The 27,849-nt window shown below is 42.1% G+C and overlaps 1 protein-coding gene across 2 annotated transcripts in view; it reads left to right on the plus strand.

Moving 5' to 3' along the window:
• Positions 1–27,849, plus strand: part of PLD5 (phospholipase D family member 5) — a 416,960-nt gene that overhangs the window by 36,039 nt on the left and 353,072 nt on the right. Inside the window, exon 1 of one of the 2 annotated variants that reach the window (XM_077901465.1) lies at positions 26,455–26,835. The exons of the other annotated variant lie outside the window; for it this stretch is intronic. Within the exon in view, the coding sequence (XP_077757591.1) occupies positions 26,833–26,835 (3 nt within the window). The 5' untranslated portion in view covers positions 26,455–26,832. Of the gene's footprint in view, positions 1–26,454; positions 26,836–27,849 lie in introns of those variants that run through there. 2 annotated transcript variants of the gene reach the window in all.

Genomic DNA, 27,849 nt, shown 5'->3' on the forward strand with positions numbered 1-27,849 from the left:
GGTCAAAGATGAGTGATCCCATATTCAAGTTACAGTTTTGAAATTAGATGTTTAAAGAAAGACTGGAAGAAGATGTAGCTACACATATAATTGCAATACAAGAAAAAATGAGAACTTGGTTTCTTTTATCAAAGCAGTAGACTCTAAAGAGCCATGAAACAGCTTGCTGATTTTGACTTTCTGGGCTTATTACAAATGAATGCAGGAAAGCCTGAGGTAAGAAGTGAACTTCTGGGAATAGATGGTACAGAACTACCAATAAGACCAGGGCCTAACCAGAGCCTGTTTCTGGAGCCACGCTTCTCACTGAGGGTTATTAGCATCATTTGTCAGTGGTGAGCATCAGACCTCGCTGATGTCACACTGTCCTGGGTGCAGAGGGAAGCTGCAGACCATTCTCTTTGCAGAGCGGAGCTCTGCCTTTCCAGTGAATCCCTTGAAAAGTTCTCAATGAGAGCTCCCTCTGTTGTTGATGCACTGAAGCACCAGACTGGAGTAGAATTTTTTTCTGTTTCAGTCAAGATGTGGTGACAGAAAAGCTTCATCTTCTAATTGTAACTCAAATATCCTGCCTGGAGTAGGTCTGGTTTCTGCACGTCACCAGTGCATCCTCAAATGTATTTCTGCAGAAGTGGTCTTTCTGAATGAAATGATCTCCTCTCTCTTCTGGGCTCGGTGAAATCCTAGGGAATTCTACTGATTCATAATAAATATCACCTCTTCTGGGAATCGTTCCTTGACTGTCCTTCTCTACAAACTCCTACAGCCAGCTTAGCCTTTCCCTCCCTCAATTCCTTTCTTCCTTCCTAAAGGTGGGTTTTAAAAAAAATCTTATATATTATAAATTTTATTTTAACTCTTTTTCTCCACATCCTTGCCAACACTGTTATTTCCTGTGTTTATGACTTTAGCCATTCTGACAGGTATGAGGTGATATCTCAGTAATATTTTTATTACGTGCTCAGTATAAAACTCAGAATATAGAAATATTAAGAGGGAAATAAAAATGAACTACAATCCCATTTCCAAAAGTAATCAACTACTAATATTTTATGACAATGTATATTGGGATGGGATGTCTCTCTTTTCCCTCCTTCCTGCTCTACCTCCTTCCCTCTATCCTTCTCCCTGATTGAAACTTGTGTTTTTTTCTCTTAAGTTTTTTTTTTAATCAAATGTATTGAGGTATGATTTACATTCAACAAAATGCACCCGTTTTTAGTGCACAGGTTAGATGTGTTCTGACAAATGTGTATGCTGTTATAACCAATGCCTCAATCAACATACATAGTCTTTCCATCACCCTGAGAAGTGATGTGTGAGGACCTGCTAATGCCCCTCCTGACTTACCTCTTCACAGTTTCCTGCTACAGGTCACCACTGATCCACTTTCTGCCACTGAATATTAGTTTTACCTGTTCTAGGACTTCAAATAAATGGAATCATACAGCATGTGTTCCTTTGTGCCTGGCTTATTTCACTCAATGTAGAATTTTCTAGGTAAGTTCTATAGTTTCCGATGTCAGGACTTAATTTTGTTAGAGGTTAACTTTCACAAATATCTTATTGCTTTCATTTTCTTAGTGCTATTACAGTAATTGTGAATAAAATTGTTGTGGACATTTAGGTAGAAGTCTTTATACAGACATATGTTCTATTTCTTATAGGTAAGTACCTAGGATTAGAATAACTAGGTTATATGCTAAGTGAATTTCTGCTTTATTTAAAAATAAAATTCTGCCAAACTTTTTCAAAGTGGTTGTACCATATTACACCCCACTATTGATGTAGGAAAATTGTATTTCCTGCACATCTTGGCAACACTTAGTAATGCTCAACCTTCATTAATTGTAGACATTCAAGTGTGTAATTGCATCTTATTGTGGCTTTTTAAAAACATTTTTTAAAAGTTTTTATTATAATTCCAGTTAATTAAGATGCAGTGTTATATTAGTTTCAGGCATACAATAGTGATTCAGCCCTTCCATAACCACCTGGTGCTCATCATCACGAGTACACTCCTTAATCCCCATCGCCTACTTCACCCATGTCCCCCCACCTCCCCTCTGGTGACCATCAATTTATTCTCTAGAGTTAAGAATCTGTTTCTTGGGGCGCCTCAGTCGCTCAGTGGTTGCGCATCTGCCTTTGGCTCAGGGCATGATCCCGGGGTTCTGAGATTGAGTCCCACTTTGGGCTTCCTGCAGGCAGCCTACTTCTCCCTCTGCCTATCTGTGTCTCTGCCTCTCTCTCATGAATGAATATATAAAATCTTAAAAAAAAAATCTGTTTTTTGGTCTGTCTATCTCTTATTCTTTCCCTTTACTTGTGTGTTTTGTTTCTTTTTTTAAAAGATTTTATTTATTTATTTGAGAGAGAGAGAGAGAGCAAACAAGGAAACATAAGTGAGAGAGAGGGAGCAGGGAGGCAGAGGGAAAGGGAGAAGCAGGCTCCCCTCTACGTAGGGAGCCTGACAAAGGGCTCTATCCCAGAACCCCAGGATCATGACCTGAGTTGCAGGCAGACGCTTAGCCCACTGAGCCAGCAGGCACCCCGTTTGTTTGTTTCTTCAATTCCATGTATGAGTGAAATCATATGGTATCGTCTTTCTCTGAGACTTATTAGCATAATACTCTTTAGTTTCATCCATGTTGTTGTAAATAGCAAGATTTCATTCTTTTTTATGGGTGAGTAATGTTCTCTATGTATACATAGTAATCTATGTATACAAATACACACACATATACACACGCACATACCACATCTTCTTATCCATTTATCTATCAGTGGACATTTGGGCTGCTTCTGTATCTTGGCTACTGTAAATAAGGCTGCTATAAACATTAGGGTGCAATATACTTCTTTGAATTAGGGTTCTTGTTTTTTTTGGATAAATACCCAGTAGTGCGATGGCTGGGTCATAGGGTAGTTGTATTATTAACTTTTTGAAGAACCTCCATACTGTTTTCTAGAGTGCCTGTACCAGTTTGCATTCCCACCAACAGTAGATAAGGGTTCTCCTTACTGCATATCCTCACGAACACCTGTTTTTTCCTTGAGTTATTGATTTTAGCCATTCTGACAGGTGTGAGGTGATGTCTTATTTAGTTTAAAATTTATTAGAGTATGACTGCCTGCTCAAGCATACACAAAGTAGAGAGAGGGGGGAACAGAGTGGGAGAGAGAATCTCAAGCAGACTCTGCTTAGCACAAGCCTGACTCAGGGCTCAATCTCACAACCCTGAGATCATGACCTGAACCAAAATCAAGAGTCAGATGCTTAGCTGACTGAGTCACCCAGGTGCCCCTCATTTAGTTTTGATTTGCATTTCCCTCATGATAAGTGATCTCAAGCATCTTTGCATATATCTGTTGTCCATCTGTACGTCTTCTTTGGAGAAATGTCTTTTGCATCTTCTGGCCATTTTTAAATTGAGTTATTTGTTTTTTGGATGTTGAATTTTATAGGTTCTTTATATATTCTAGATACTAACCCTTTAAGCATTTTATCATGGTTTTAATTTGCATTTGCCTAATGACTAATGATATTGAGCATCTTCTCATGTGGTTATTGACCATTCTTATGTTTACTTTTGTGAAAGATCTTTTAAGATCTTTGACATATTTCTTATGGGTTTTGTCTTTTTTTTAATTTTTAAGAGCTCTTTCTGTATTTAGATGTAAGCCTTTTGCCAGCTACATGTAGTACAAATATTTTCTCCAAATCTGTGGTGTGTGTATTCATTTTTTTCTTTTATTTCTTTTATTATTTTTAAATTTAAATTCAATTTGCTAACATACAGTATAAGATCCAGTGCTCATTTTCTTAAGTCTTTTGTAGAGCAATGGTTTTCAATTTTGATGATGCTCAATTTATCTTTTTCCTGTGAGGTTTAGTTCCATGTGTGTCCTTTCCAAGAATACTTTACCTTCTCCAAAGTTGCAAAGATAATTTTCAGCATTTTTTCTAAAAGTTTTAGAATTTTAGCTCTCAGATTTAAGTCCATAATTCATTTACAATTAATTTTTTGTATGATGTGAGATGGGGTCAGATTTTATTTTTCCATTTTGCTGTAGTTCTTCCAGCATCATCTTTCAAAAGGGTTATCCAGAACTCCCCATTGATTTTTCTTGCCATTATTATAAAGAGATTAATTGTCCATACTTTTGTTGATCTATTACTTCTAGACTTTATTGTGTTTATTATTTTACTGATCTGTGTGCTATCCTTATGCCAATACTATACTGTCTTGATTTCTGCAGTTTTATAAGAAGCTTTTGGCTGTTCTAGGTCATTTTCATTTTATATACATTTTAGAATCAGTGTGCTAATTTCTTCCTAGAGTCTGCTAGGATTTTGATTAAGATGGCGTTGAATGTAGAAAACAGTATATGGGGAACTGAAATCTCAATATCCACTCTAATCTAAGAACATAGTAGAATTTCCTATTTATTTAAATTTTCTTTCTTCTAACAGTATATTTTGTCTAAAAGTGAACAGTTCTCATGTATATCTTGTTAAATTTGTCATGTATGTTTTAGTGGTCCTATAAGTTATATTTTTAATTGTATTGGTTGGGTTTTCATTGCATTTGTCAGTTGTTTGTTGTTCTATATATAGTAGGTAATTGTATTAAAGCTTCTTCATAAAAATGTCTATTTGGGGCTATTTAGCATTCTATCATAGGAATGTTCTGGAGTTGTTCAAATAGTCCTTTATTATTGGACAATTAGATTCTGTACATTTGTTTAAATACTGCTAAAGAAAAATTTTTTTGTCATCTTTTTTGTATTTCTGATACTTGCTACTTATTTCTGGTATAATGATTCTGTCATTGTATTACGATTTTTTTCATGAATACCTCTGTGAGAAGAAAAAAGATTATATTTCTCCAGTGCCTAGCCATCTGTGCAATATAATAAACCCTCAGTAAATTTCCCTTGGACAAATGGGACTTCATACTTCTTGAGAGGTGATCACACTTGATAAATAATATCTTTTATTTCTGTAACATTGGACCTTTTCAGGAAAGATCTCCTCTCTCATTTGAGACTTGTATTACTGGTTGGTCAGTAAGTTAGATGTGAATACTGCTAGGTGATAGAAGAAATACATACAGAGAGGCAGAAAGTAAAGCCAAGTTACCTGGTTGCTGGCAGAAACAGGACCCATGGTGTCAGCCACTGGCTCAGATTCCTGTGACTTTTCTCCTAGCTTGCCTGTGTTCTCTGACTAAACCAGGAGTCTTCTGAATTTCTGGAACCCTGTGCTACATCTTTCATATTTCTCTCTGGATACATGTTCTCTTCAGCAAGCTTCTGAAGGCCTTCCTAAGACAAAGGTTTCCTCTGGGAATCTGGGCTTAGGAGTCAGAGCCATCTTGAGAGCCCATCAATGGTGATTAGTTGGAAATGCTCTGGCTAACCTTGAATATCCTCCGATCTGCTATTCGGTCATGTTCCATTTGGCAGTGTGCCCACATATAATGGCATTCTGCTGGGTTGCCTTATAAGTATATGCTTTGAAATGTGCTTTAAAGAACCTATTCTTAATGTAGGATTTTTGCATAGTAAATGTTTCCAGACCTTACCAGGTGTGGATACCATAAGGACACATTTATATTAAAAACTCAACATTCAGGGCTCTGTGCTGTTCACCTATGGTGACAGATGGAACTCAGACCACATTTCAACAGTCCCCATATCTTTCAGTAGAACTATGCACTCAGGATGCAGACCATGAGCTCTTATGGAGTCCCCCAAGGTTGAGGTCACATTACTGTCCCTTTGTTCCAGGCTATCCTTAATTTCCCACCTGGGCCACCACTGGCACTGGCCCCACGTCTTGTTTGTCCTAAACCTGATGACCTTGAACATTGGCTCACCGTCTTGGCCACCAGTTAACGCTGCGCTTGTGCGTTGGAGAGCTGCTTCCCCTGCTCCTCCCTCACCCACCTGTATGCCTGTATATAGGGAACTCTGTGAGTGGATAGTTTGAATTTTTTTTTTTTTTTCAGGAAGTCCTTCATCCTGAATGCCAGTCATGGAGGAAAGAAAATCTGTGTGTGGGGAGGGACCAGGAGGTAACACAGAAGCACCTGAACCCCTCTTGACCTGGCTTCATATTTTAGATGGAGTGCCATATCAAATACTCGGCATTCATATAAGTATTTTGAGCTCATCAGAGGCAAATCATAGTCGTATCTGTAATCAGATGTCTGAAGAAGAGCGTCTTTTTTTTTTAAGATTTTATTTATGTATTTATGTATTTATGTATTTATTTATTTATTTATGAGAGACACAGAGAGAGAAGAGACATAGGTAGAGGGAGCAGCAGGCACCCTGTGGGGAGCTTGATGTGGGACTCCATCCTAGGACCCCGAGATCACGACTGATCAACCCCTGAGCCACCCAGGTGGCCCAAAGAACAACTTTTTTTAATGATCGTAGAACATCAGGGATAGCAGATGATCTTTAAAGTTAATGAATCCTGCTATTTGTCCATCTTTATTGCAAACTGGAATGCAGGAGTCCTAGAAAAAAATGATTCCTTTACCACCTGCCAGTCTGGCCAGTTCGCCTTCCTGCCAGGTTTTTCTTTTCCTTACCAAATGCCCTGTAGAGGGTATGATGAATTTGTGGGGCTGTCATAACAGAGTATCAGACACTGAGTCGCTTATACCACAGACATGTATTTTCTTACCATTCTGGAGCTGGAAGTCCAAGATCAAAGAGCTGGCAGGTTGGTCTCCTTGGAGGGTGGGAAGGAGGGACAGGTTCCAGGCCTCCCCTTCTGGCCCGCACAAGGCCACCTCATTCTGCATTCATGTGGCGGGCCTTCTGTGCTCACGTGACCTTGACAACACCCCCCACACACACACACCTCTCCTCTAAGGACTTCACTCTTACTGGATCAGGGCCTCGCCATGATGATCTCATTTTCACTTAACATTTTCACTTAATCACTTAATAAGATCTTTAAAGATCTTACCTCCCCAGGTCACATTGTGAGGCTATAGGGTTGAGGCTTCGAGTTTGGGGACGCTGTTTGGCCTATCATGGCACCGTGACAGCCTTGCTTTTTGGTTTACTCTGCTGAAAGTGCTCCAGGGAACTTTCTTGGGCAGGAGACTTTAGTGAAAATGGATAGGTAGACTTGCTCACAGGTTCTGTTTGAGACATTGTTGGTAGCTCCTTAAATTTGCTGTCATCATGAAGCCTTTTCTTGCTTTCTGATCTTCCTTTTCCTTTTCTATCTCTCTCTCTGTTTTTTCGTGCTTCCCTAATTGTTGCTTAAGCTTCATGATAGAGTCTTTTTTTTTTTTTTTAACAGAAACAATCTTTGTTACTGATAACTGTCCAAACATACACTGGTATAGATAAGGGAAAATACAAAAGTGATTACAATTTCATTAACCAAAGCAGTGTAATAATTGGTAGATTTTGGATTTTACTTGTAAGTCACCTAGTAGTAATCCAATATTTTTTCTATTTTTAAAAATTTTTATTTAAATTCAATTAATGAACATATTATTGAATTCAGGGGTAGAGTTCAGTGATTCATCAGTCTTATGTTAAAACACCCAGTGCTCATTACATCACGTGCCCTCCTTAATGCCCATTACCCAGATACCCTATCCCCTACTGTCTCCCCTCTAGCTACCTCCTATGTTTCCTATGATTAACTGTCTTTTATGGTTTGTCTCCTTCTCTGATTTTGTTGTTTTATTTTTTCCTCTTTCCATATGATCCTGTTTTGTTTCTTTCACATGTGAGTTCATATGATAATTGTCTTTCTCTGATTGACTTATTTTATTTAGCATAATATTCCCTAGTTCCATCCTCATCACTGCAAATGGCAAGATATCATTTTTTGATGGCTGAGTAGTATTCCATGGTATGTATATATATATATATATATATATATATATATATATATATACCACATCTTCTTTATCCATTCCTCTCTTGATGGACATCAGAGCTTCATGGTAGAGTCATAGAGTCTTATGTCCACCCAGAGGACATAATTTAAGGGCTGAGGCTTTGCAATTCAGCATTAATTTCTTGGGCACTATTTTTGCCAGCCATTGTGTCAGGAATACCTAAGAAACAGCTTAAGAAACAGCTGTGTCCTTTAAGAGCTTGTCGATTATGGAACATCATACATATAAATACATGTCGACAGTGCAGTGTTATGCACTGTAGTATAACTGCAAGCAAACTACAGAAGTAGCACAGAGAAGTTAGCAGTGACTCTTAGGCAGGTGGAGAAGATTTACCAGAAGCTGATCTCAGGTTTGGCTTTTGAGAGATGATTAGGAATTTATCTGGTGGATGTGGTGGGAAATACACAATATATTTTGAAATGGTATTTGTAGATTTGAATGAAGACCAATTGTGTGGGTGATGATATTACAGAGAAAGGAGGGAGCCAGATTAGGAGGTATTAATGCTTTCACTATGGGATTTTATTTTATTTTATTTTATTTTATTTTATTTATTTTATTTTATATTTCGGGGAGTAGGTAGGGGCAGAGGGAGAGGGAGAGTGAGAATCTTAAGCAGGCTCCCTGCCCGGTGCAGGGCTCGAACTCACAACTCTGAGATCATGACCTGAGCTGAAATCAAGAGTCAGATGCTTAACCGACTGAGCCCGCCCCCCCCCTCCCCCCCAGGCACCACCACAACAGGATTTTAAGCAGGGGAATAACCTGCCCAGTTTCTTTGGTTGGGAGATTGCTCTCGTGATAGAGTGGGCATGGAGGGGTGAGGAAAACAAACCAGCTGAGACTCCATTGCAACATTTTAGATAGGGAATCATGAGATACTAAATTAAAATCATGGTGGTAGAAATTGAGAACAAGGGATCTAATCGTAGACTATTTAAGAAGTGATTTTGGAAGGGCTTGGTGATGCTGAATATGGGGCAATCATGGGGGGAGCAGTTCAAGTTTCTGGCTTGAGTCCCAGGAGTTTGGTGGTAGTAGGAGCTGAGTATAGACCATGAAGAGAAGTAGCTTTAAGGATGACAGTGAGTTCTCTCTCACACATGTCACCTTTAAGGCTCTGTAGGAATCTGGGTGGAGACGGTCAGTGACTGTTGGAGGAAAGATTGAGGTGTGTCTCTCATTCATTTCTTAGCTCCACCTTACTTTCCTGAAGATGCTAATCCTAGGGAGTGTCTCCTTGGAATTAATCTGGAGCATGTAAATAATACAGTGATTATCACATGGGTTAGCAGTCCTTTTTGTGCTGGGCCTATTTGTATTTGTAACTCAACAAATTTATAGGTAATTACACTCCACAAAATTATTGTCTTGGGAAATGGAATGTTCCTTGGTAGCTGGATCACATTTGAGAAAATCAGACACACTCATTAGTTTCTGTGGTTGCCATTTTCAAGTTCTTTCTGCTTTCTGGAGGTGTTTCCCAGCACTTTGATGAAATACCAGCACCTATTGGCCCTGTAAATCCTTTTAATGCACACAAGCAATCTTTTATTTTCTTCCCTTGAAGTCCCCAGGAAGATTATAGACATTCTTACTGGTATCCTAATTAGTGGAGCTAATCCATGGCTTGTAGTAACAGTCCTTCATGTGTATGCTTTGCAAGATTATTTTACCTTTGGGGAGAAAATTTTTTTTGGGGGAGGGGGGGAGAAAAATTTTTACATGATTTTTATCTTTCTATTTTCAATAGACCCCATGTTATGTTATAGAACATACCACACTGTTATGTGATAATAGTGGAAGTAAAAACCAAATACATTTTTTCTAATAGCATCAGGATAACAGCTAGCCACTGTAATACCAGTCTTCTATGTTCTTCGTACTGTGTACTGTCTTACTTATCTGCACACTGGCCCTCCATAAGGGAGTGACTACCATACCCATTTGGAAATTGGACCAAAAGGGAGCAGTTGCATTTTACTTCAGGGCACAGTGCAAACTTGTATGGACGCAGAGCCTGGACTACACTTTCTTTTCCCAGTTCTACTTCTATCTATTTCTTGTTTTATTTTATTTTTATTTTTTATTTTTTTAAAGATTTATGTATTTATTCATAAGAGTAACACAGAGAGAGTCAGAGATACAGGCAGAGGGGGAAGCAGGCTCCCCGCGGGGGAGCCCCATGCAAAACTTGACCCCAGGACCCCGGGATCACACTGTGAGCTGAAGGCAGATGCTCAGCCACTGAGCCACTCAGGCATCCCTATTTTCTTGTTTTAAATTCCTATACCATTTTTGGTTATTTTAACTTTAAAGAATGATACCTTACTCTTTGAATCTAGATGTGGGAACTCCAACAGTATGGGATGTACTGCTAGTTGAAATATCCTTTGGGGGCTTTTATAAAACATTATAGTACTCCTGAATGCACTTTTAGACTTCTATCTTAGCTTATACATGAACATTATTGCCCCCCCTTTTAAACACGGTCTTCTGTGTCTTTTCTCTTTTTTTATATTCTCTTCTTTCTCATTTCACGTAAAATCTCTAGATACTTGGAGATTAAGAAAATAAAACGAAGCATTTCTCTTTTCTTTGAATTTCTCTTGTTAACTCCTCTCTAAAACTCAGATGATTCTACTGTTCTGTTTAAAAAGTAGTCAAACCTACACTTTTATCTTGGGTAACATCAAAGTCGTTTGTTAGTTGGGCTCCTTAATCTGAAATCCGTATGTGTTTGGAACACATGTACTTAATTAAATGGAGACTTTTAAACAGGAAAAAGAAAATGTTTTAGGCTTAATATGTACATATATATGCATATATATATGCATAATATACACATGGTATATATGCTTTATTTAACTTTATTTTTGTCAGACAATCATTATAGGTTTAGTTTTTTGATTAAATAGTCACCGATAAATTATGTAAGCCCAGGAAACCACTGCATTTAGCAGACTAAACTAGTCTTCAGTTGGGAATATAAAGTAGAGAGCTTCATTTTTTATTTCTCTTTTTCTTTTTTTGTTTTTGTTTTTCTCTTCTTTCTTTCTCTCTTTGAGTGGAGTTGACTCACCATGTTACATTGGTTCCAGGAATGCAGCATGGAAGAGCTTCACATTTAGGCTTAGGTCTACACAGCTGAAAGTGGTACTTTATTTGAAATCCAACACCCCTGTGAACAAGAAAGAATGTACACTTGCACAGGCACACCTTGCACAGCATTTGGCCACTATCGCAGGATAGTTCTGTAATTCATCTCCTGACTCATGGGGTTGCTCTGTCAGTGTACTGTGACATTGAACCAGATGCCTGTTCATTCAGACACATCTGGAGACATCCAGGCAAACAGTGTGTTCCTTTACAAGTCAGCCATCTGGGAATATCTTTGAAAATCATGAGGTTATGGAGCTTGTGCATCTGTACTCATCAAAATCCGTGATTCCTCTGGTCCCAGGCAGTTCAGTGGTGGGGAATGACTGCAGGCTCCACTTTCCACCTTCTGCTCTTTGAACACATCCAGTTTAAGTGTGAACACCTCCCCTTCCATGAGCGAGTCAGCCGTGCTTTTATTTCTTTGTCTACAATTTCAAGTTCAGTGGGTTTACTTTTGCGATGCCAGGGAAAATGCATAATCTTGTGGGCTATTGAAATTCAACAAGTTGGTCTCTCAGAGTCCTTTAATTTCAAAAAAGATGATTTGTGACAGCAGCCCAGTAAAGGATTTCAACAGGCTTCCATCACATCACCGACTTAATTAAACCAAATCGCTTTCAAACACTCTGCAACCTAGGGTGGCTAAGGGAGGGAAGATGAAGAAAAAGCATCATCGTACTTGTAACACACTTAATTGGCTTCAAGGTTCAGAGTACAGGTTTTTCCTAATGGATGCTGCCACCAAAGCAGTTATAGTTTATATAAAACTGTGTTTCAGGAATCCAGTCAGTGTCATTGTTTCTTGTGTATGAGTAGCATATATGGTCCTAGATAAGGACAAATGACCAAACCTGGCAGCTCCAGCAAAGTAGGGGGTATGTTTATATCCATTTCGTTCCAGAATGAACTTCCTGAGCTCCAGGGTGAATCACAGTTATAGACGTTCATCTGCTTCACTTCCTGCTGCCTCTAAGCAGCCTTCCAGCTAGAAGGGGACCAACTCCTCAGGAACTGCCTAGATCTGAGGAAGGTCCCTTGTAAAGTAAGAGGAGTAAAAGATATCCTAGAGTGGCCAGTGTTATTTTTTCCTGAAATAATCTTGCGCTCTGCAGCAGAGAAAGGACATGGGCAGGGGCGTAGGTGTGGGGCCATGCAGGTTGAGGATGGGAATGGAGAGGTCTAAGGTGTAAATGCTCCTGGGTAGGTGAGGGACAGACAGCCCCTCTGGGGGAGGCCAGCAGTTCTGGGAAGGGATTTTTCGAAGAGGATGAAAGGTTGAAAGCCCAGGCCACCTCCGCCAGGGAGCCCTTGGGTGAGATTAGTCTTTTGTAGGGATGGCGCTTGGACTTACACACTGCCTCGGAACCGCTGTGGCTTGGAAGGGGATCTGCGCAGCTCTCAGGGCCAGAGGCCTGGCCACATTGTCTTGGACAAAGACTGGTGGTTAGGGGAGCCTGGTAACCTCAGAGGGGAGTCAGGTGCCAGCACTGCAAGACAGGAGCAAGCAGGGTTGGTCTGAGCATAGCTGTGACTCCTAGACATGGAAAGAGAAGGACAGAAAGGGAAGATACCTTGGATACCTGGAGGTAAAGGTGAATTTTAATTTGAAGAGGAAAAGAATATGACCTAGTTTTACCCATTCCTAATAAGCTAGAAAAGCCAGTCATGTCAACTGCACTTTTCAAATCAGAACATTTACCTCTCCTTAGCCACCATCAATAATATTAATATTATTAATAACAACAATAATAATAAATAGTATAGATGTTGTCCTTAATTCCTATTACTCCACCTCGGGTATTTTATGACTCTTGGTCTACAGACACTTGGAGGCTGGAGGAAATTGACTGCCTAGCCAGTTAAATTATGGCTCCAGAATTCAAACCCAGGCCAGTCTGATTCCGTAGCCACCCCATCCCGCTCCACCCGGATGTTCCTGGCACCCACGTTGTTTGTTATCTTAATGTACCATGAGGGATCAATACACTATTTGCCACAAAGGATAATGATTTTACATGGGAAGGTCATGAGCTAGAGACTCAGATAAACTTTGTTATCTCTCTGCTATGCTGACGATTTTGCTTTGGGGAAGCAAGTGTAATTTAATGAGCTCTGTTCTCAGCCATTGGACCTGACGCAGGAGCTTCTTCTGATTAAGGAGTAGCTACTCCAAGTGCTAGTTGGGGGGTCCAGTAGGGTCAGAGCATGTTCACTGCAGCTGAAGTGGTGTGTTTGGGGTCAAGAGCATCTACAAATCCATAAGAAAAGGCAACTCTAAATAATGGGCCAAAGCATGAGATCAATAAGTATAGGTGGGCAATACATATGTGAAATGCTGCAGACTCACAAGTGATCAAGGTCCTGCAAATTAAAGCGACACCATGATTCGGTTTTCTGTTTATCTGTTTTTTGGAAAAGAGGAACACTGAGACTGTCCAGAGGCAGCAGAGGCAAGCATGAAGCGTTGTCTGGGGGGAATGTGGGTCGATGAAGCTTTTCTAAAGGTCAATCTGGCATTACCTACCAAAATTGTAAGTGCCTGTACAAGCAGTGCTATTTCTAGAAATGAATCTTCAGGAAATAGTGATACATATTTTTGAGGATAGTTATTGTGGTGCTGTTTAAAATAGTAAGCAAACAATCTAAAAAGTCCATTTCCAGGGAGATTGTGAAGCAGTTTATAGCATGATCAGTGTCATGTGCTGGTTAAGACCATGGACTTTGGAACTAAATGGCCTGAGTTTGAATTATGGCACCATGTCTTACTAGCTCTGTGACCCTGAACAAGTTCTTTATCATCTCTGCCTTGGTGTTGTCATCTGTTAGGGGGATAACAAATAGCTCCTCTTGCAGAGGGGTTGTCATTAGTGATTGTATCCAGACATGAAGGGTGCCTCGAGTCTGACACATAGTGAGCACCTTGCAAGTGCTTTCTGTTATTATTGTTATTGCTGTTGTTTTTGTTGTTTTTTCTGAGGAATACTATTCAGTCACTAAAGAGAATGGATCTAAATACATGAATGTTACTATAGCTTATATCAATTTTATAATGAAAAAATAAGGATATCTTACCTATCTGCTCAGTATATTATGAACATATTACATATAGCTTGTATGCTTATTGGATATTGATCTCATATAATATTGGAAAAGTTATATCCAGTAGTTCTAGGCATTGCTTAAAAATTGCTGTTTTTTTTTAAAGATTTTATTTATTTATTCATGAGAGACACATACAGAGAGAAAGAAAGAGAGAAAGGCAGAGATACAGGCAGAGAGAGAAGCATGCTCCAGGCAGGGAGCCTGACGTGGGATTCGATCCTGGGTCTCCAGGATCATGCCCTGGGCTGAGGGCAGCACTAAACTGCTGAGCCACCCAGGCTGCCCAAAATTGCTGTGTTTAAAGTCTGGTTATGTTAGAGCCCACTACAAAAGCTTAAAATCAGTAAGTCACTATGAAAACTCAACCATTTGGGGATGTGAGTTGTTTTGGAACTCAAAATACTTTGGCTAAGTGGAAAGACCCTATTATGAAAATAACAGATTTTCATTTCCTCTCTAATTTTATAACTCTTGGCAATACAACCTTTATTTTGCTGTGAAATGCTGGAAAAGGAAATGAGTGGATGACTGAGTTTTATTTTCCAAAATAAATACATCTGAATTTTGTCTAGAGATTGTAGGGTTCGCCACATCAGGTTATTGCCTGGAAAGGGGGCGGCCGGGAACGTGGGTGGGGGCCTTTCTTCAGAGCTCTCGGTGTAAGCATGAGTACTCAATCGCAGGTATGCTGAAGCAGCTTTAAAACTCTGAAAAAGGGCCTTTTGAGAAGGGCTTTTCTTTGGGGATGCTTGAGAGCCCTTGCTCCGTAGCTGTGATACCCACGCAGCACACCACCTGGTGGGCTCTGGCGGTAATGGCAGGAAGTGTGCCCCAGGACTTGAGTTCTCTAGCAGCCCGGACTGTTCCCCAGCATCACACAGTGTGGAGGAGGTCAAGTTGGTAAAAATCATATTTCTGTATTTGTAACTCTTTTAGTTTCTTTCTCCACTGGATTGGGCAGTTGCCCAACAACTATATTTACTCCAAAAAGACATTGTTGCAGAAATTCTAAGAGGACTACCCATGTTCTTTTGGGAAGAGCAAAGGATTCTCTATAAAAACCATAGTTTTTTTTTCTTACTTGTCTTGAGAAATTTAAGCCATAAAAAGAACTGCACAGAATCCTATAACCAGGGGCACCTGGGTGGCTCAGTGGTTAAGCACTTGCCTTTGGCTCAGGTCGTGATCCTGGAATCCTGGGATTGAGTCCCACATCATCAGGCTCCCTGAAGGGAGCCTGCTTCTTCCTCTACCTGTGTCTCTGCCTCTCTCTATGTTTCTCATGAATAAATAAATAAAATCTTATAAAAAAAAGGAATCCTGTAACCAGTTCTCACAGGTTATCCAGAATTGACAAATACTAAGATTTTTAATTCCAATGAATGCATTTCATCATTTTTAACTAAAAGAAACAAAACGTTCCATGTGAAGATGAAGTCTCTTTAGTATCTATCTCTAATTTCACATCTCTTCCTCATTTCCCACTGATAATCGCTATTATCAATTTGGTAAATATTTTTATGATCCATTTTTTTATACTATGAAGATTTTTCAATTCAGTATGTATCATTGACCTCCTGCTACATGCCAGGTACTGTTCTGCAAATGCTGGATATATCGGGGAACAAAACAGATGCAAATCTTTCCCTTTGTGGAGTTTGCACTCTAAGTAAGGCACACACACACTTTTTTTTTTTTTTTTTTTGCAATTGTATAGTATATTAGAAGAGAAAAAAACATGGGTGAAAGTAAAATTAGAGCAGCGTTGGGGGACCAGGGTTATGTGTATGGGCAGGAAGGGCATCTTTGACAAAGTCAGATTGGGCCAAGTCTTGAAGGAAATAAGGGTATTCGCTCAGTAGTTTCCAAGTGGGAGAGCATCGGGACAGAGAACCTGCTGGTGGAGGATGTGCCTGGCACTCTGAGGACCAGGGGGGACCAGTGTGGCTGCGTTGGAGGGATCAGGTGGGAGAGTCGAGGGATAGGGTGGGAGAGTCAACCTGGGACTAATGAGGAGGGATGGTGTTAGTGGCAGGTCCAGGAGAAAGGGTCACGTGGGGCCTCTGGACCACTGTTGGAAGGTTGGCCTGAGCAGTAAATGGGAAACCCCTGCAGGGTTGCAGTCGACAGATGATATGCTCTGCCTGGATGCTGTGTTGAGAGCCTATGAGAGGGGCCAACGGTGGCACAAGGGGGTCAGTGACTGCAGCAATCCAAAGGGAAAATGGTATTGACCTTGACTGGAGTGGTCGCAGGGTGAAGAGAAGTGGTCACATTCTGGATGTTGTTTGGAAAGTAGAACCAGAGGAGCTTCTTACAGATTAAACATGGAGTGTCAGAGGAAAAAAAAAGGAGTTGAGGGAAATTTCTCTTTTTTTGTTCTTTAATTGAGGTGAAATTCACATAACCTAAAGTGAGCCATTTTTCAGCACATACTTCAGTGGCATTCAGTGCCTTCACACTGTTGCACCTTTGTGTAGTTCCAAGTATTTCCATCTCCTGTTAAGTAGCTTCTCTAGGGTGCTTGGTGGCTCAGTCGGTGAAGTGTCTGCCTTTGGCTCAGGCCATGATCTCAGGGTTCTGGGATCGAGTCCCATCAGGCTCCCTGTTCAGTGGGGAGTCTGCTTCTCTCCCTACTTGTGTTCTCTCTCTTCTCTCAAATAAATAAATAAATAAATAAATAAACAAATAAATAAAATCTTAAAAACGACAACAACAAAGCAGCCTCATTTCATTCTCTACCTGACCAAGCCTCTGGCAGCCACTAATCTACTTTCTGTATCTCTGGATTTACCATGCTGGATATTTCATGTTAAGTAGAATCCTATGATATGTGATCTTTTGTGTCTGGCTTCTTTCACTTACTTTACATTTTCAGAGTTCATCCCCATTGTGGCAGGTATTAATAGTTCATTCCTTCCATGGCTGGATAACATTTCACTGTGTGGATATGCCACGTTGTTTATCCATTCATCCACGGTGGATGTTGCATTGATTTTGTCTTGTAAGTGTTGTAATAGACTTGCCACAAATACTTGTACACAGGTATATGTTTGAACATCTGTTGTCCATTCTTTTAGGTATGTATGTGTGAGTGGAAATGCTGGATCATTTGGTAGTTCCATCTTTAACTTTCTGAGGAGCTGTCGAGTTGTCTTCCACACTGTGGCTGCACCATTTCCCATTCCAGCCAGCAGTGTATGAAAGTTCCAGTTTCTCCACATCCTTGCCAACATTTGTTATTTTCCATTATTAAAAGAAAAATGTCGCCATCCAGTGAGTGTGATTCTGAAGTGTTTGGCCTGCAGGGATAGAGTTGCCATCATTGAGATGAGTAAGGCCGTGGGTGAAAGAGTATTTCACGTAGGTAAAAGAGGGATGGGACAGAATGAGTAGTGTTGTTTTGTCAGGTGAATTTGGGATGCCTCTTTAACATCTAAGTGGCATTGTTGCATAGAGTTGGGTAGATAAGTTTGGAGCTAGCAAAGGAGGTTGGGGCTGGTGATATAATTTGGGAGTCATTGGCATTTAATTGCTATTTATAGCTATGGTACTAGAATATAGACAGACAAGACACCAAGGACGGAGCCCAAAGGCATTCCAAAATTAAGAGGTTGGGCAGAGGAGGAGAACATACAAAGTAGGCTAAGAAGGAACAGCCAGTGAAGTGGATGGAAAATCAGGAGGTGTGATGTACTGTGAGGCCAAGTGAAGAAATCATGTCCAGGACGAGTGACTGTATGAAAGGCTCTCAAAGGTCAGGTGCGATTAGAAGTGAGAGTGGACTTTAGCTCTGGTGATGGGGAGGTCACAGGCAGTGTCAGTGGATGACAAGGAACAGACACAGTGGAGGTAGTGCTCTCCAGATTTCGTTGCAGGAAGTAAGGAAATGACACATTGGTTGGTGGGGAAAATGGGGAAAAGGGAAGGCCTTTTTGTTCCTTCTTAAGGTCAGAGAAATAACATTTTGTGTGCAGATACGAATGATCTGGTATAGAGCAAAACATGGACTTTTCTTGTCGAAAAGGGGATAGTTACTGAAGAGAGATCCTTGAGGGACAAGTAGAGGGACTGCCCTCAAACAGCAGCAGGGCTAGTTCCTCCTTGGTTCCTGTGGGGAGGCAGATCCTGGAAGGCAGGGCAGCGGGAAGTTGAAGCTGTGGTGTCTGTGGATGTGAAGTAAGAACAAAGGTCATAAGCTGAGCGTGCAAATGGGCAAGAAGGTGTTGGCAGTTTGGGGAGAGGTAAGAAAATGTGAAATAGCCCTTTGAGAGAAGTGGCCAAATGAGCTGACTATGGTCGCAGAGAATGGTTGCTTGGGACCAATGCAGGCACGCTGTGAAGTGTGCGGTTTCTTTCAGCTGCACGTGGCTGCATGAGTGCAGGGGTGAACGCTAACATGCGTTGAGCACTGGAGGACAGGCAGGTACAAGGAAGCAGGAGAAGAAGGGCAGGGTATAGGGGGCATATGGAAGACGAAGATTACACAGATTGGTGTTGATTTCCAGCTGATGGAGGGGAGAAGACCTCAGGGCTGAGAAACGGTGACACGGCACTGTCATCAGTGGGTCGCTGATCCTCATGGGGGCAGAAAAAAATCACTGGTGTCAGGATAGCAGAGAAGGTGAGAGGAAAAGGTGGAGGCTTGTGGCAGAGAGTGGGGTGCATTTGCAGCTGGTGGTGATGATGTGGGAGCCACTGGCTGAGGCTGAGTGGGGATTATTGAAAGGGATGGTTAAGGAAATGAGATCCCAGAGCCCTGGAAAGATCTCTGGATGTGTACTGGTGCATCTGTAGAGTTAAGACTCAAGAAGTGATGGAGACTATCCATTGCAGAGAGAAGGGAGAAGAGAGCTGACCTGAGGGTCAGCAGATGGTGGGGATGCTCAGGACACTGAGTATTGGGTGATCTCATCTGATGAGGTGAAATTAGAGCTGGGGCCTTTTGTGGGTGAAGGGAGGTGCAGGGAGGAAGTCTACTGCTATCTCCTCATCCAGTGGTCCAGGGACGAGGAGGAAAACAGCTTCGCCTTGAGAGGACCATAGGGCAGGCAGCGGCCCCAGGGGAGAGCCAAGTTTCTGTTGGGGCCAGAAGGTGAAGGGAAGGTTCAGGAATAGATGATGTAATAGTATAGTACATAGATGACATAATGGGTGTTTTGTTATAATAAATATTATAGTCTAGGTAATGTAATAGATCAGATAATGAGCGCATCATAGTATTGTTTTGTGCATGTATAGTTTTTTAGAAAAGGCAGTGCAGCATCCAAAATCAAATTCTTCTTACGTGATTGCAACTCTCTTCCTAAACGTATGACCTCTGACTTGGAGAATAAACAGCTGCACACTAAAATAATACTCCAGGAGAGGCCCAGCACATAAGAGGCTTTCAGCAACTCTTTGTGGAATAAATTAATATAATATCATTATGTCAAGTTGAGATCAAGGAGACTATAGCAGAGACCTGGAACTTCTAAGGAAGTGTTCTGTTCCCCGTGAGGGTTCTGATATTCCATTTAACAAATATTTACTGAGAGCTGAGTACCTGCTACGTGCTGGCTGAACAGAACAGTTAAAGTCTCTACTTTAAAGGAGCTTAAATTTAAACCAGTGCTAGTTCATGGGCATGAGACTAGATGTTTGAATGAAGAGATTTGTGCATGATGTTTTTCCATTAGGCTCCCAAATATTATTTAAAATCTTATTCAGATGTGGGCTCATTTTTATTTATGTATGACTAAACCTTTTAACACTACACCTAAGTGACACAAGTATGTGTGAATGTGTGGTGTGTATATACATGTGTGGTGTATATATATGTGTGTGGTGTATATGTGTGTGTTGTATGTATATATGTGTGTATATGTTGTGTGTTGTGCATGTGCATATGTGTGTGGTGTGTGGTTTTTTTTGTGGAGGAACGGGCTAGAGACGAAGAAGGAGTCACATCTCTGTCATCCTCTCCTCTTCTTGTCCTCCTCCTCTCCCAGCATTAAGTATGAGAGCCTAAGATGTTCAGTAGAGAATTATTGGAAATTAGGAAGTTCTTTTATAATTCCCTAATCCTATTTCTATAGTTCATAGAGTTCTTTTGGATAAGTGAGTGAAAATTATTTAAGTATATATGGAAAAAATAAGCAAGGGTGTTCTAGGCATCTTTACGGTGTTTTATTATAGATATTTCCTTTTTTAAAACACCAGAGATGTTATTTTTTCGATTCAAATGCATATGTAGCAGGGATTAGACAGGAAGGACCATGACAGCAGAGGCCAGTGGGGATTTTGATAAACTGAGGCCACATGCTCCTTCTGAAGGGATGGCAGGTTCTTGGCTCCTGGTCTGTGTTCCACATGGGAATGGAGGCCCAGAGGGACCAGAGCTTCTGATTTCTCAGGAGAGATTTAAAAACCCTTAGGTTTTAATGAGTTCTCATTTTTTAAATGTTGGACACTAATTCCACCATGTTTACGATATAACAGAAGCCAAAGGAGATATTCCACAGGTGGCTGGTTTGAGACCTCTGAGTTAGGCTGTCCCCAAACAAATGCTAGCATTTATGATGTTTAAGAACAGCCACGACTGCTCCAGACTGTAATTCCAAATGTGCAGACTTCCTTGGAGATTTGCATCTACAATGTGCAGGTGTCCCATCTCACCCGTTTTCTCTTTGCTCTGCTCAGGGTCTGCTAGGGCAGCATGGCTAATAGAATGCTCTGTGCTGCTGGAAATGTTCTGTCCATGTGCAGTCCAATGTAGTAGCCACCAGCTCTGTGGGATTATCAAACACTCAAAATGTGCCTCAGGTGACTGAGGAGCTGAATTTTTAATTTTAGTTAATTTAAACTTAAAGAGCCACATATGGCCAGGGGCTACCCAGCCTTACTGTGGTATCTACAAATTCTCATCCCACAGAAGCCCAACCAGGAGTTACTGAATTGAACTAAATAAGACACACCTTTGTTTTGTTTTTTTAATTTGTGAGCGAGAGGGAGTGAGGGAGAAGCCGACTCCTCACTGGGCAGGGAGCCGGATGCAGGGCTCCATCCCATGACCTGAAGTGAAGGTAGATGCTTAACCCACTGAGCCACCCAGGTGTCCTGAGATACACTTTTGATTCGCAAAATGGAGTAAAGAGAAAAGGGAACAAACTTCCCGATGGTAGTTGGGGCCAGGGCAGTTTCATACCTCTAAATATATGAAACTTCTAAATCAAGCTGATATAGTTTTAAATAAAATATGTTGCATCCTCCTACCTGAACAAATCTTTCTTCATTATGGCCTGGAAGGCCAGGTTCGCGTTTAGGACTCCTGGACTAGTCAGGTCCCTGCCTTGGAGCATGGTGGCGTGGGGAGAGCCAGCCCCTCCATCCCCACCCCTGCACCACAAATGGCCTGACCAGTGAGCTGGGGTAGAGTGGAACTTGACCTCACCAGAGTGCCAGGCCTATCATCTTTGGGCAGTTCTCTTCCTATGGCGTGTTCACCTTGTTCCTGTTTTGGTTGTAGCTGCTGCATTAGACTTTGAGACACTGCACACAGCTTTGCAGAAGTGCCATATGAAATGAGTTCCTGGGCTGATCTGGGCCTAGACCTGCCCTCTGGGACGAGCACCAGGATCGGTTTGACACTCTTGGGACCTCATGGAAGCACCTCTCTCATTGCCTCCAAATTGAGGGATAATCACTTTGCTAAATGGGCTTGTGCAGAATTCTTCAGAAGCAAATTAGAAGTGAACTTGGCTGCTGCTTTTGAAGAGTGTTTAAGAACTGAAGCAAGGAATGGGCACAGATGTGACTCTGGCCAGAGGTTAATAAGGAGAGTTCACTTCATTAAGCTGCTTATTTACCATCACTGAATCATCTTTGGCAACATGCCTCAGAAGACTTTTCTTACTTGGGGCAATCATTTATGCCCAAAGAACTGGACAGACAAAGATACATTACAGATTGCTTTTTAATCCATGGGTAAATAAGTCCGGTGAGTTCCATGTGATTAAAGCCATTAGCTAAAATATCAGGCATCTTAATGCTCAGGATGTGTACCTGGATTATCCTCATCTAAATAACATCTTTCAGATGATTTATAAATTCTGAATCGAAGTAGATAAAAGAGAAAAAAAAAAAAAAACCCCACGGTCATTGCCCTATGTGCGCACGTATTTGCAGGTGAATGCTTGAGCAGGGGCAGTTGGAGGATGGCTTTGGAAGCTGACTTTGAACCATTGATTGCTCACCTCCTTTTCTGGTTGGAGGCATCTGTGGCAGGTGCTGTTCCTGGTAAGGAAAACTGCTCACCTCTCAGAGCTCGAGACGCTGCCCTTGTTACGCGGCAGCTCCCCCCTGTGGTGGAAAGGGAGAACAGGCACAGATTCCGTAGCCCTGAAGGAAACCAAGGCCCCAGGCACAGAACCAGAAGGGTCTGCGGATCTGGTCTGGGGAGAGCCCAGGCTCCAGTTGGCTGTCTCTAGAATTCAGGACTGCCCACCCCACACACAGGCCCCAAGGCTTCCACTGGATAGTTGAGACCCTGCAGAGGACTCCGTGATTGCCGCTCCCCTCCTGGAGGGCACTCACATTTTCTTGCCGTCTCTTTAATTTCCTCCCTACTGTCTCCACTTCTCTTGGTTAGACTGCAGGACTTTATATCTCATAAATGATACCGTGATCGAAGTTAATGTCAGTATTTTCTGCTGAAATGTGTTGTCTTCTGGGTGACTGTTCTCTTGATATAAGTACTTGGCGACCTTGAAGGTGGCTTTAAGAAGTGATGGGTTCTTTTTCTCATTGCCTTGACTTATTTTTTCCTCTCCCAACATCAATTCCAATCTTCAGAACAGAAACCTTTGAAACATTAGAAGCTCAGAGACATCCCTCCATGCTTTATGATTCTTAGACTGAGCAGGGTTGCTTGAGATTAAATTTGAAAGCACCATCTTGCCCATGTGCTTATTTCTAAGGGATCTATTAATCCCACGTGCTTATTTTTAAGGGATCCTTTTATCCTGTGTGCTTATTCCTAAAGGATCTAGTAATCCTGTGTGTTTATTTCTAAGGGATCCTGTTACCTTGCATGCTTATTTCTAAAGGATCCTGTAATCCTGTATGCTTATTCCTAACGGATCTAGTAATTCTGTGTGCTTATTTCTAAGGGACCTAATAATTCCATGTGTTTATTTCAAAGGGATCCTGATATCCTGTGTGCTTATTTCTAAGGGATCTAGTAACACAGAGGCAATGCAGAAGGGTAGGATTTGGGGGTAAAAGTGAAGATGGGAGAACCAGGGAAAGATAAACAGTTCCCAGCCCTTCCCTCTGTTCTTTGGAGGGGGTAGACAGGCCTAATGCTGCTGCTGTGGAATAATTAGGAGTCTACTGTTCTTCATTTCCTCTGGATTCTTACACACAGGGGAGGTGGCAGCAGTGGCTGTGGGAGTTTCCAATCTCTACTGGCTACTTTTTTTTTGAATGCCAAATAAACTTTATATTAATGCAGGACCAACATTTTCGATACTGACCAATGCATAGGGAGCACTCTTTGGGGGGAGATAGTAATGTCTTGGTGGGCTTATCATATACATTTTAAATACCTTTTAAAGATGTAATAAAGATTTTACAAAAAAGATAAAATGGATTGACATCATTCAGAAACACTGAATGAAATACCATAGCTCTTTGTACACATTTGTAAAAGAATTTCTCTTTTTTTGTACCTTTCCAGGCTCAAGGGGGTGGGGATACGTTCCCACTGGGCCTTTCGTCCCTCGGTCTGAGGCTCTTCTTTGCTGGGATCTCTAGCTGCCAGGGGGTGTGTGGGAGGGTTGGGCTGGGGGGTACATCCAGGAAAGGACTGGCTTTTTTTGGATGTCTACATCTGTTAATGAAAAATTTACTATTTTATAGAAAATTCTCATTTCCCCCCCTGGTTTCTCACCAGAAGTTTCTAACTTCCCTGCTGGTGGTGTCTGGGGGCTGGGTATCAATGAGGGGGTTGTTTTAATGATTAGTGTGTTCTGACCAAATCAAGCCGAGAAGTCTAACGATTTTGATTAACATCAGTGTCCAAACAATTCGCAACATCGACAGACTCCTGATTCAGTCCAGACAGACGGTTATTCAGAAATCCTTCTTCATGTTCCCTTGTGGTTTCTGCCAAATGGTAATTTATTTGAGGAGAGGTGCATCCTTCTCAGGGAAAAATAGTGCCCATACACTGCATGAGCATTTCTCATCTCAGAACGACACTGATTCTAAGCCTGCGTAGGTTGGTGTGGGGCTTCCACAGGAACCTAAGGATGGCCCACACTGACATTTCATGCATCTCCAGCCTTCAGCTTGCCACTCAGTTCTTGCAGGAGGGCCAGAGGAGGTGGTGCGGACAGCCAGGGCTGAAGGAGGAGGAGGGGCCCCATGTGGGCCCCGTGTATGTGCAGAGAAGCCTGGAAGCAGGAGCGAGCACTGTGATTTAAGGAAAGTGTGAGGGATTCTTCGGGGCTGAAGCCTCAGGGGGTACTTGCAGGGGCATGGTGGGGGAGCAAACTCGAAGGGGCCCGTTCATGAAGTCCCCTTAAGAGTGGCTCTTCTGGTCAGGTTAGAGGTGTGTAGTAGTCTTAGTTTCATCTTTGACAGTGCGATGCCACTCACAAATTTTATAGAGGGAATAGCATGTTTACCAGTCACGGAGAGGAGATATTGCTGTGAGTTGTAACCAGCAGAGGTGTCTTCTTCAGGGAGGGAGGAATGATGTCAGTCACACTTTGAAGAAGAGGTAGAAGAAAAGGAAGATGCTTCATTGATGCCAGGGTAGGGGGTGTCCACTGTTTACAAGATAGAGGCTAGCAGGAAAGAGACGAGGCTCTTTTGCTGGTCACATGGCAATTGATGTCACCACTTCATTTCATTTGAGGACAAGTGTAATTGGTGGAATGTCCTAGAGATGGGACCGTGAATGGGGTTCAAATTGAACTGAGACCCCCAAATTTGGCTGTGTTGTCCCCTCCCAGCTTGAGGACAAGTATCAGACATTCCAGGGTTCCAGAGCAGCCCTTTAAGGGTGTATATAGATTCAAGGAGTATATAGAACCTACTTCGGTGCAAGCACTGAGCTATACCTTGGCCACTGACATGGGCTCTGTTGTCTCACTGGGGCACCTGATTTGCCTACTATTCTTTTCTGTTCTGTAAGACTGTTCCCTTCAGGGAGTGAAAATGGGAGTAGTTTTCTTGGCCTCCGTTGATTCACAGCTACTTCTTGATCCCACCAAGCCTGATAAATGCCGGGCACTCTTTCTAAGAAATTAGAACCGTTAGCCATCAGCATCAGCTTTATTCCTTGGGTGGAATTTGAATTTGCTCTGCAGCAAATATTTAGCTTTGCTGGCATTCCTGCCCTTTGCAGGCCTAACCTATTAGGACATGGGAGCCTTCTCTTTTGGTGTGAGGGAAGGCAGTCATGAACACATCAGGCTCTTAGTAAGAGGAAGTTTACCAGTTCGAGGGACGGCCCACCTTTCCAACAATTATGGGAAGTTAATTAATTCAGCCAGTAAATACTGTACAATGTATTGGAGCTGTATTAGGGAGAGGGAAAGGAACAAAACCAACATGGCAGCCACCCTACTGGAATTGACAGTAAGTGAGGAAGGAAAAGCAGGTAAACAGTTTAGCAATTTTAGATGTTTTTGCTTTTTTGTATGCTTATTTTCAAGAGTCCTGGCTTGAGCTTTGATTGCAGCCCTGCCTCTGCTGTGTGCTAGCTGTGTGAGATTGAATCCTTATGAGACAGATAAAATTTTTAAGCAATAAAATGTTGTCAAAACATAGGAAGAACAAGGAGCCTAGTGGTTTAATATGACTGAGCAGACATGGCTAGATTTAAAGCATCTTGGCATATACAGTCCCTGCATTTGAAGAACTTCTAGTTTATTTTTTAGGACAAAGCTATGCTTCATAGACTCCCTTGATGAGCAAGGAGCTTTTCTTCCTACCTGTTTGGATTTGACAGCGTGACACCAAATGCTGTGGTTCAGACTTGGGTCCAGTGTTTGGTCCTTGGCACACTTTGCAGATTCATACCACTTAGGGAGCGGCTGCGACCCTGGTGTGCCCAGGTGCATGCCAGCATGATTCTCTCCCTCCCTCTGTGTCCAGCCGGGGTTCTCTTCTCTGATTGGAAGAGTGACTTTTCGGGTTAGGTTAGAGGTGTGTGGAAGCCAGCAGAGTGCCTGTGTCCCCTGGGTCAGCTTGAGCTCCTGCTATAATTTCATCCTACAAAGCAACACAACCCATCTGAGAGAGAGAGAGAGAGAGAGAGAGAGATCTAATTGAATGTAGCAGCCTTTGGTATTTGCTTAAAATGCTAAACGAGAGACCCATGTTTCTAAGAGCAGGTTCTCGGGAAAATTCTGAAATTGCAAGCTGCAGCCCTTTCTCCTCAAGCTTGGTTTGGCTGATTTCCAAAGCATCGAGGCCAGCGATTGAGGGACTGAAATATAATCAGTGGTGATACATTTGCACCACATGAAACATTCTCTGCCTCCAAAGCTTCCATTGGCTGTGGAAACAGCGCACCAGCAACAGCTCCTGGCTGCTGGACTCTGCAGGGAGGGAAGATTGGATCACAATGGTAAGAGACTCCAGAGTTTTCGGTAGACCTAGTTTGTGACCTGGGGAGGAATACCTGGCATCTGCTGGTGACAGTGGCTGTGGGTAGCAGGAGCCTGAACTTGGGCTCTCAGGCACTGTCAGCTTTTTGCTAGAAAGGGCGGGGACCTCCTTGGCACCAAAGCACTGACTTTTGAAAAATGATTCCTTTCATGTCAGGAGCCTTGTAATTAATACGAACCGTTTGCTGGGCTCTGCCAGGGAAGGACAGTCGCACGGTGACCTCAAGTGCGAGCCCTGATTAATGCAGTCTCTGATGTGTGTGCTCTTCCTCCGAATGCAATTTGTGATTTCCAGGAGGCTGCCTCAAAGAAATAATTGCCTGCTTTCTCGATATTTGCGTGCGGGGGTACCAGCCCATTCATACGGAAGCCGCTCTTTTCGCGACTCTGGTGAATTGTCACAATTCTGCGAGTGTCACTGTTGATTGGAGGCATCTGCACATTAACCGTTACTAGAGCAAACTTCTAAGTGATTGTTTTTTTTTTTTTTTCCTTTCACAACTGTCATCGGCAGACAGTGACAAAAAGAGCCCAGGTTCTAAAAGAAAGTGTAAGTGACTTTGGAGGAAGTTGGCTTGATTCTCTCCAGCAGAGCAGACGTTGCCAGGGGGAGGCCTGCCTTACTGGGAACTACTGAGGTCTCTGGACGAGGTGCGGGAGCGGCCGGGCAGGACAGCGTCCTGAGCCGGGGTCTGCAGCGGTCCTGCGGCCCTCCAGGCGCCTTTGCCCCGGGGCCCGCCACCCCGGAGCAGCAGTGAAGCCCTGAAATGTTTTCTTTAAGGACTCAAGGGACGAAGGACATTGGTAATAATAAGATTATATAACATTTAGGTTATAACATAACCTATTACTGTTTGGAGAGAATGCCTGAAATACACTTATTTGACTGCACAGCTGATGTGTGGGAAATGATTATTCCTTTTATAATCCAGATGAATGAAGAGAGTGCTGATGAGGGTTGTGGGAATTTTTAG

The sequence above is a fragment of the Canis aureus genome, chromosome 6 (genome assembly GCF_053574225.1).
Source record: "Canis aureus isolate CA01 chromosome 6, VMU_Caureus_v.1.0, whole genome shotgun sequence".
NCBI lineage: Eukaryota > Metazoa > Chordata > Mammalia > Carnivora > Canidae > Canis > Canis aureus.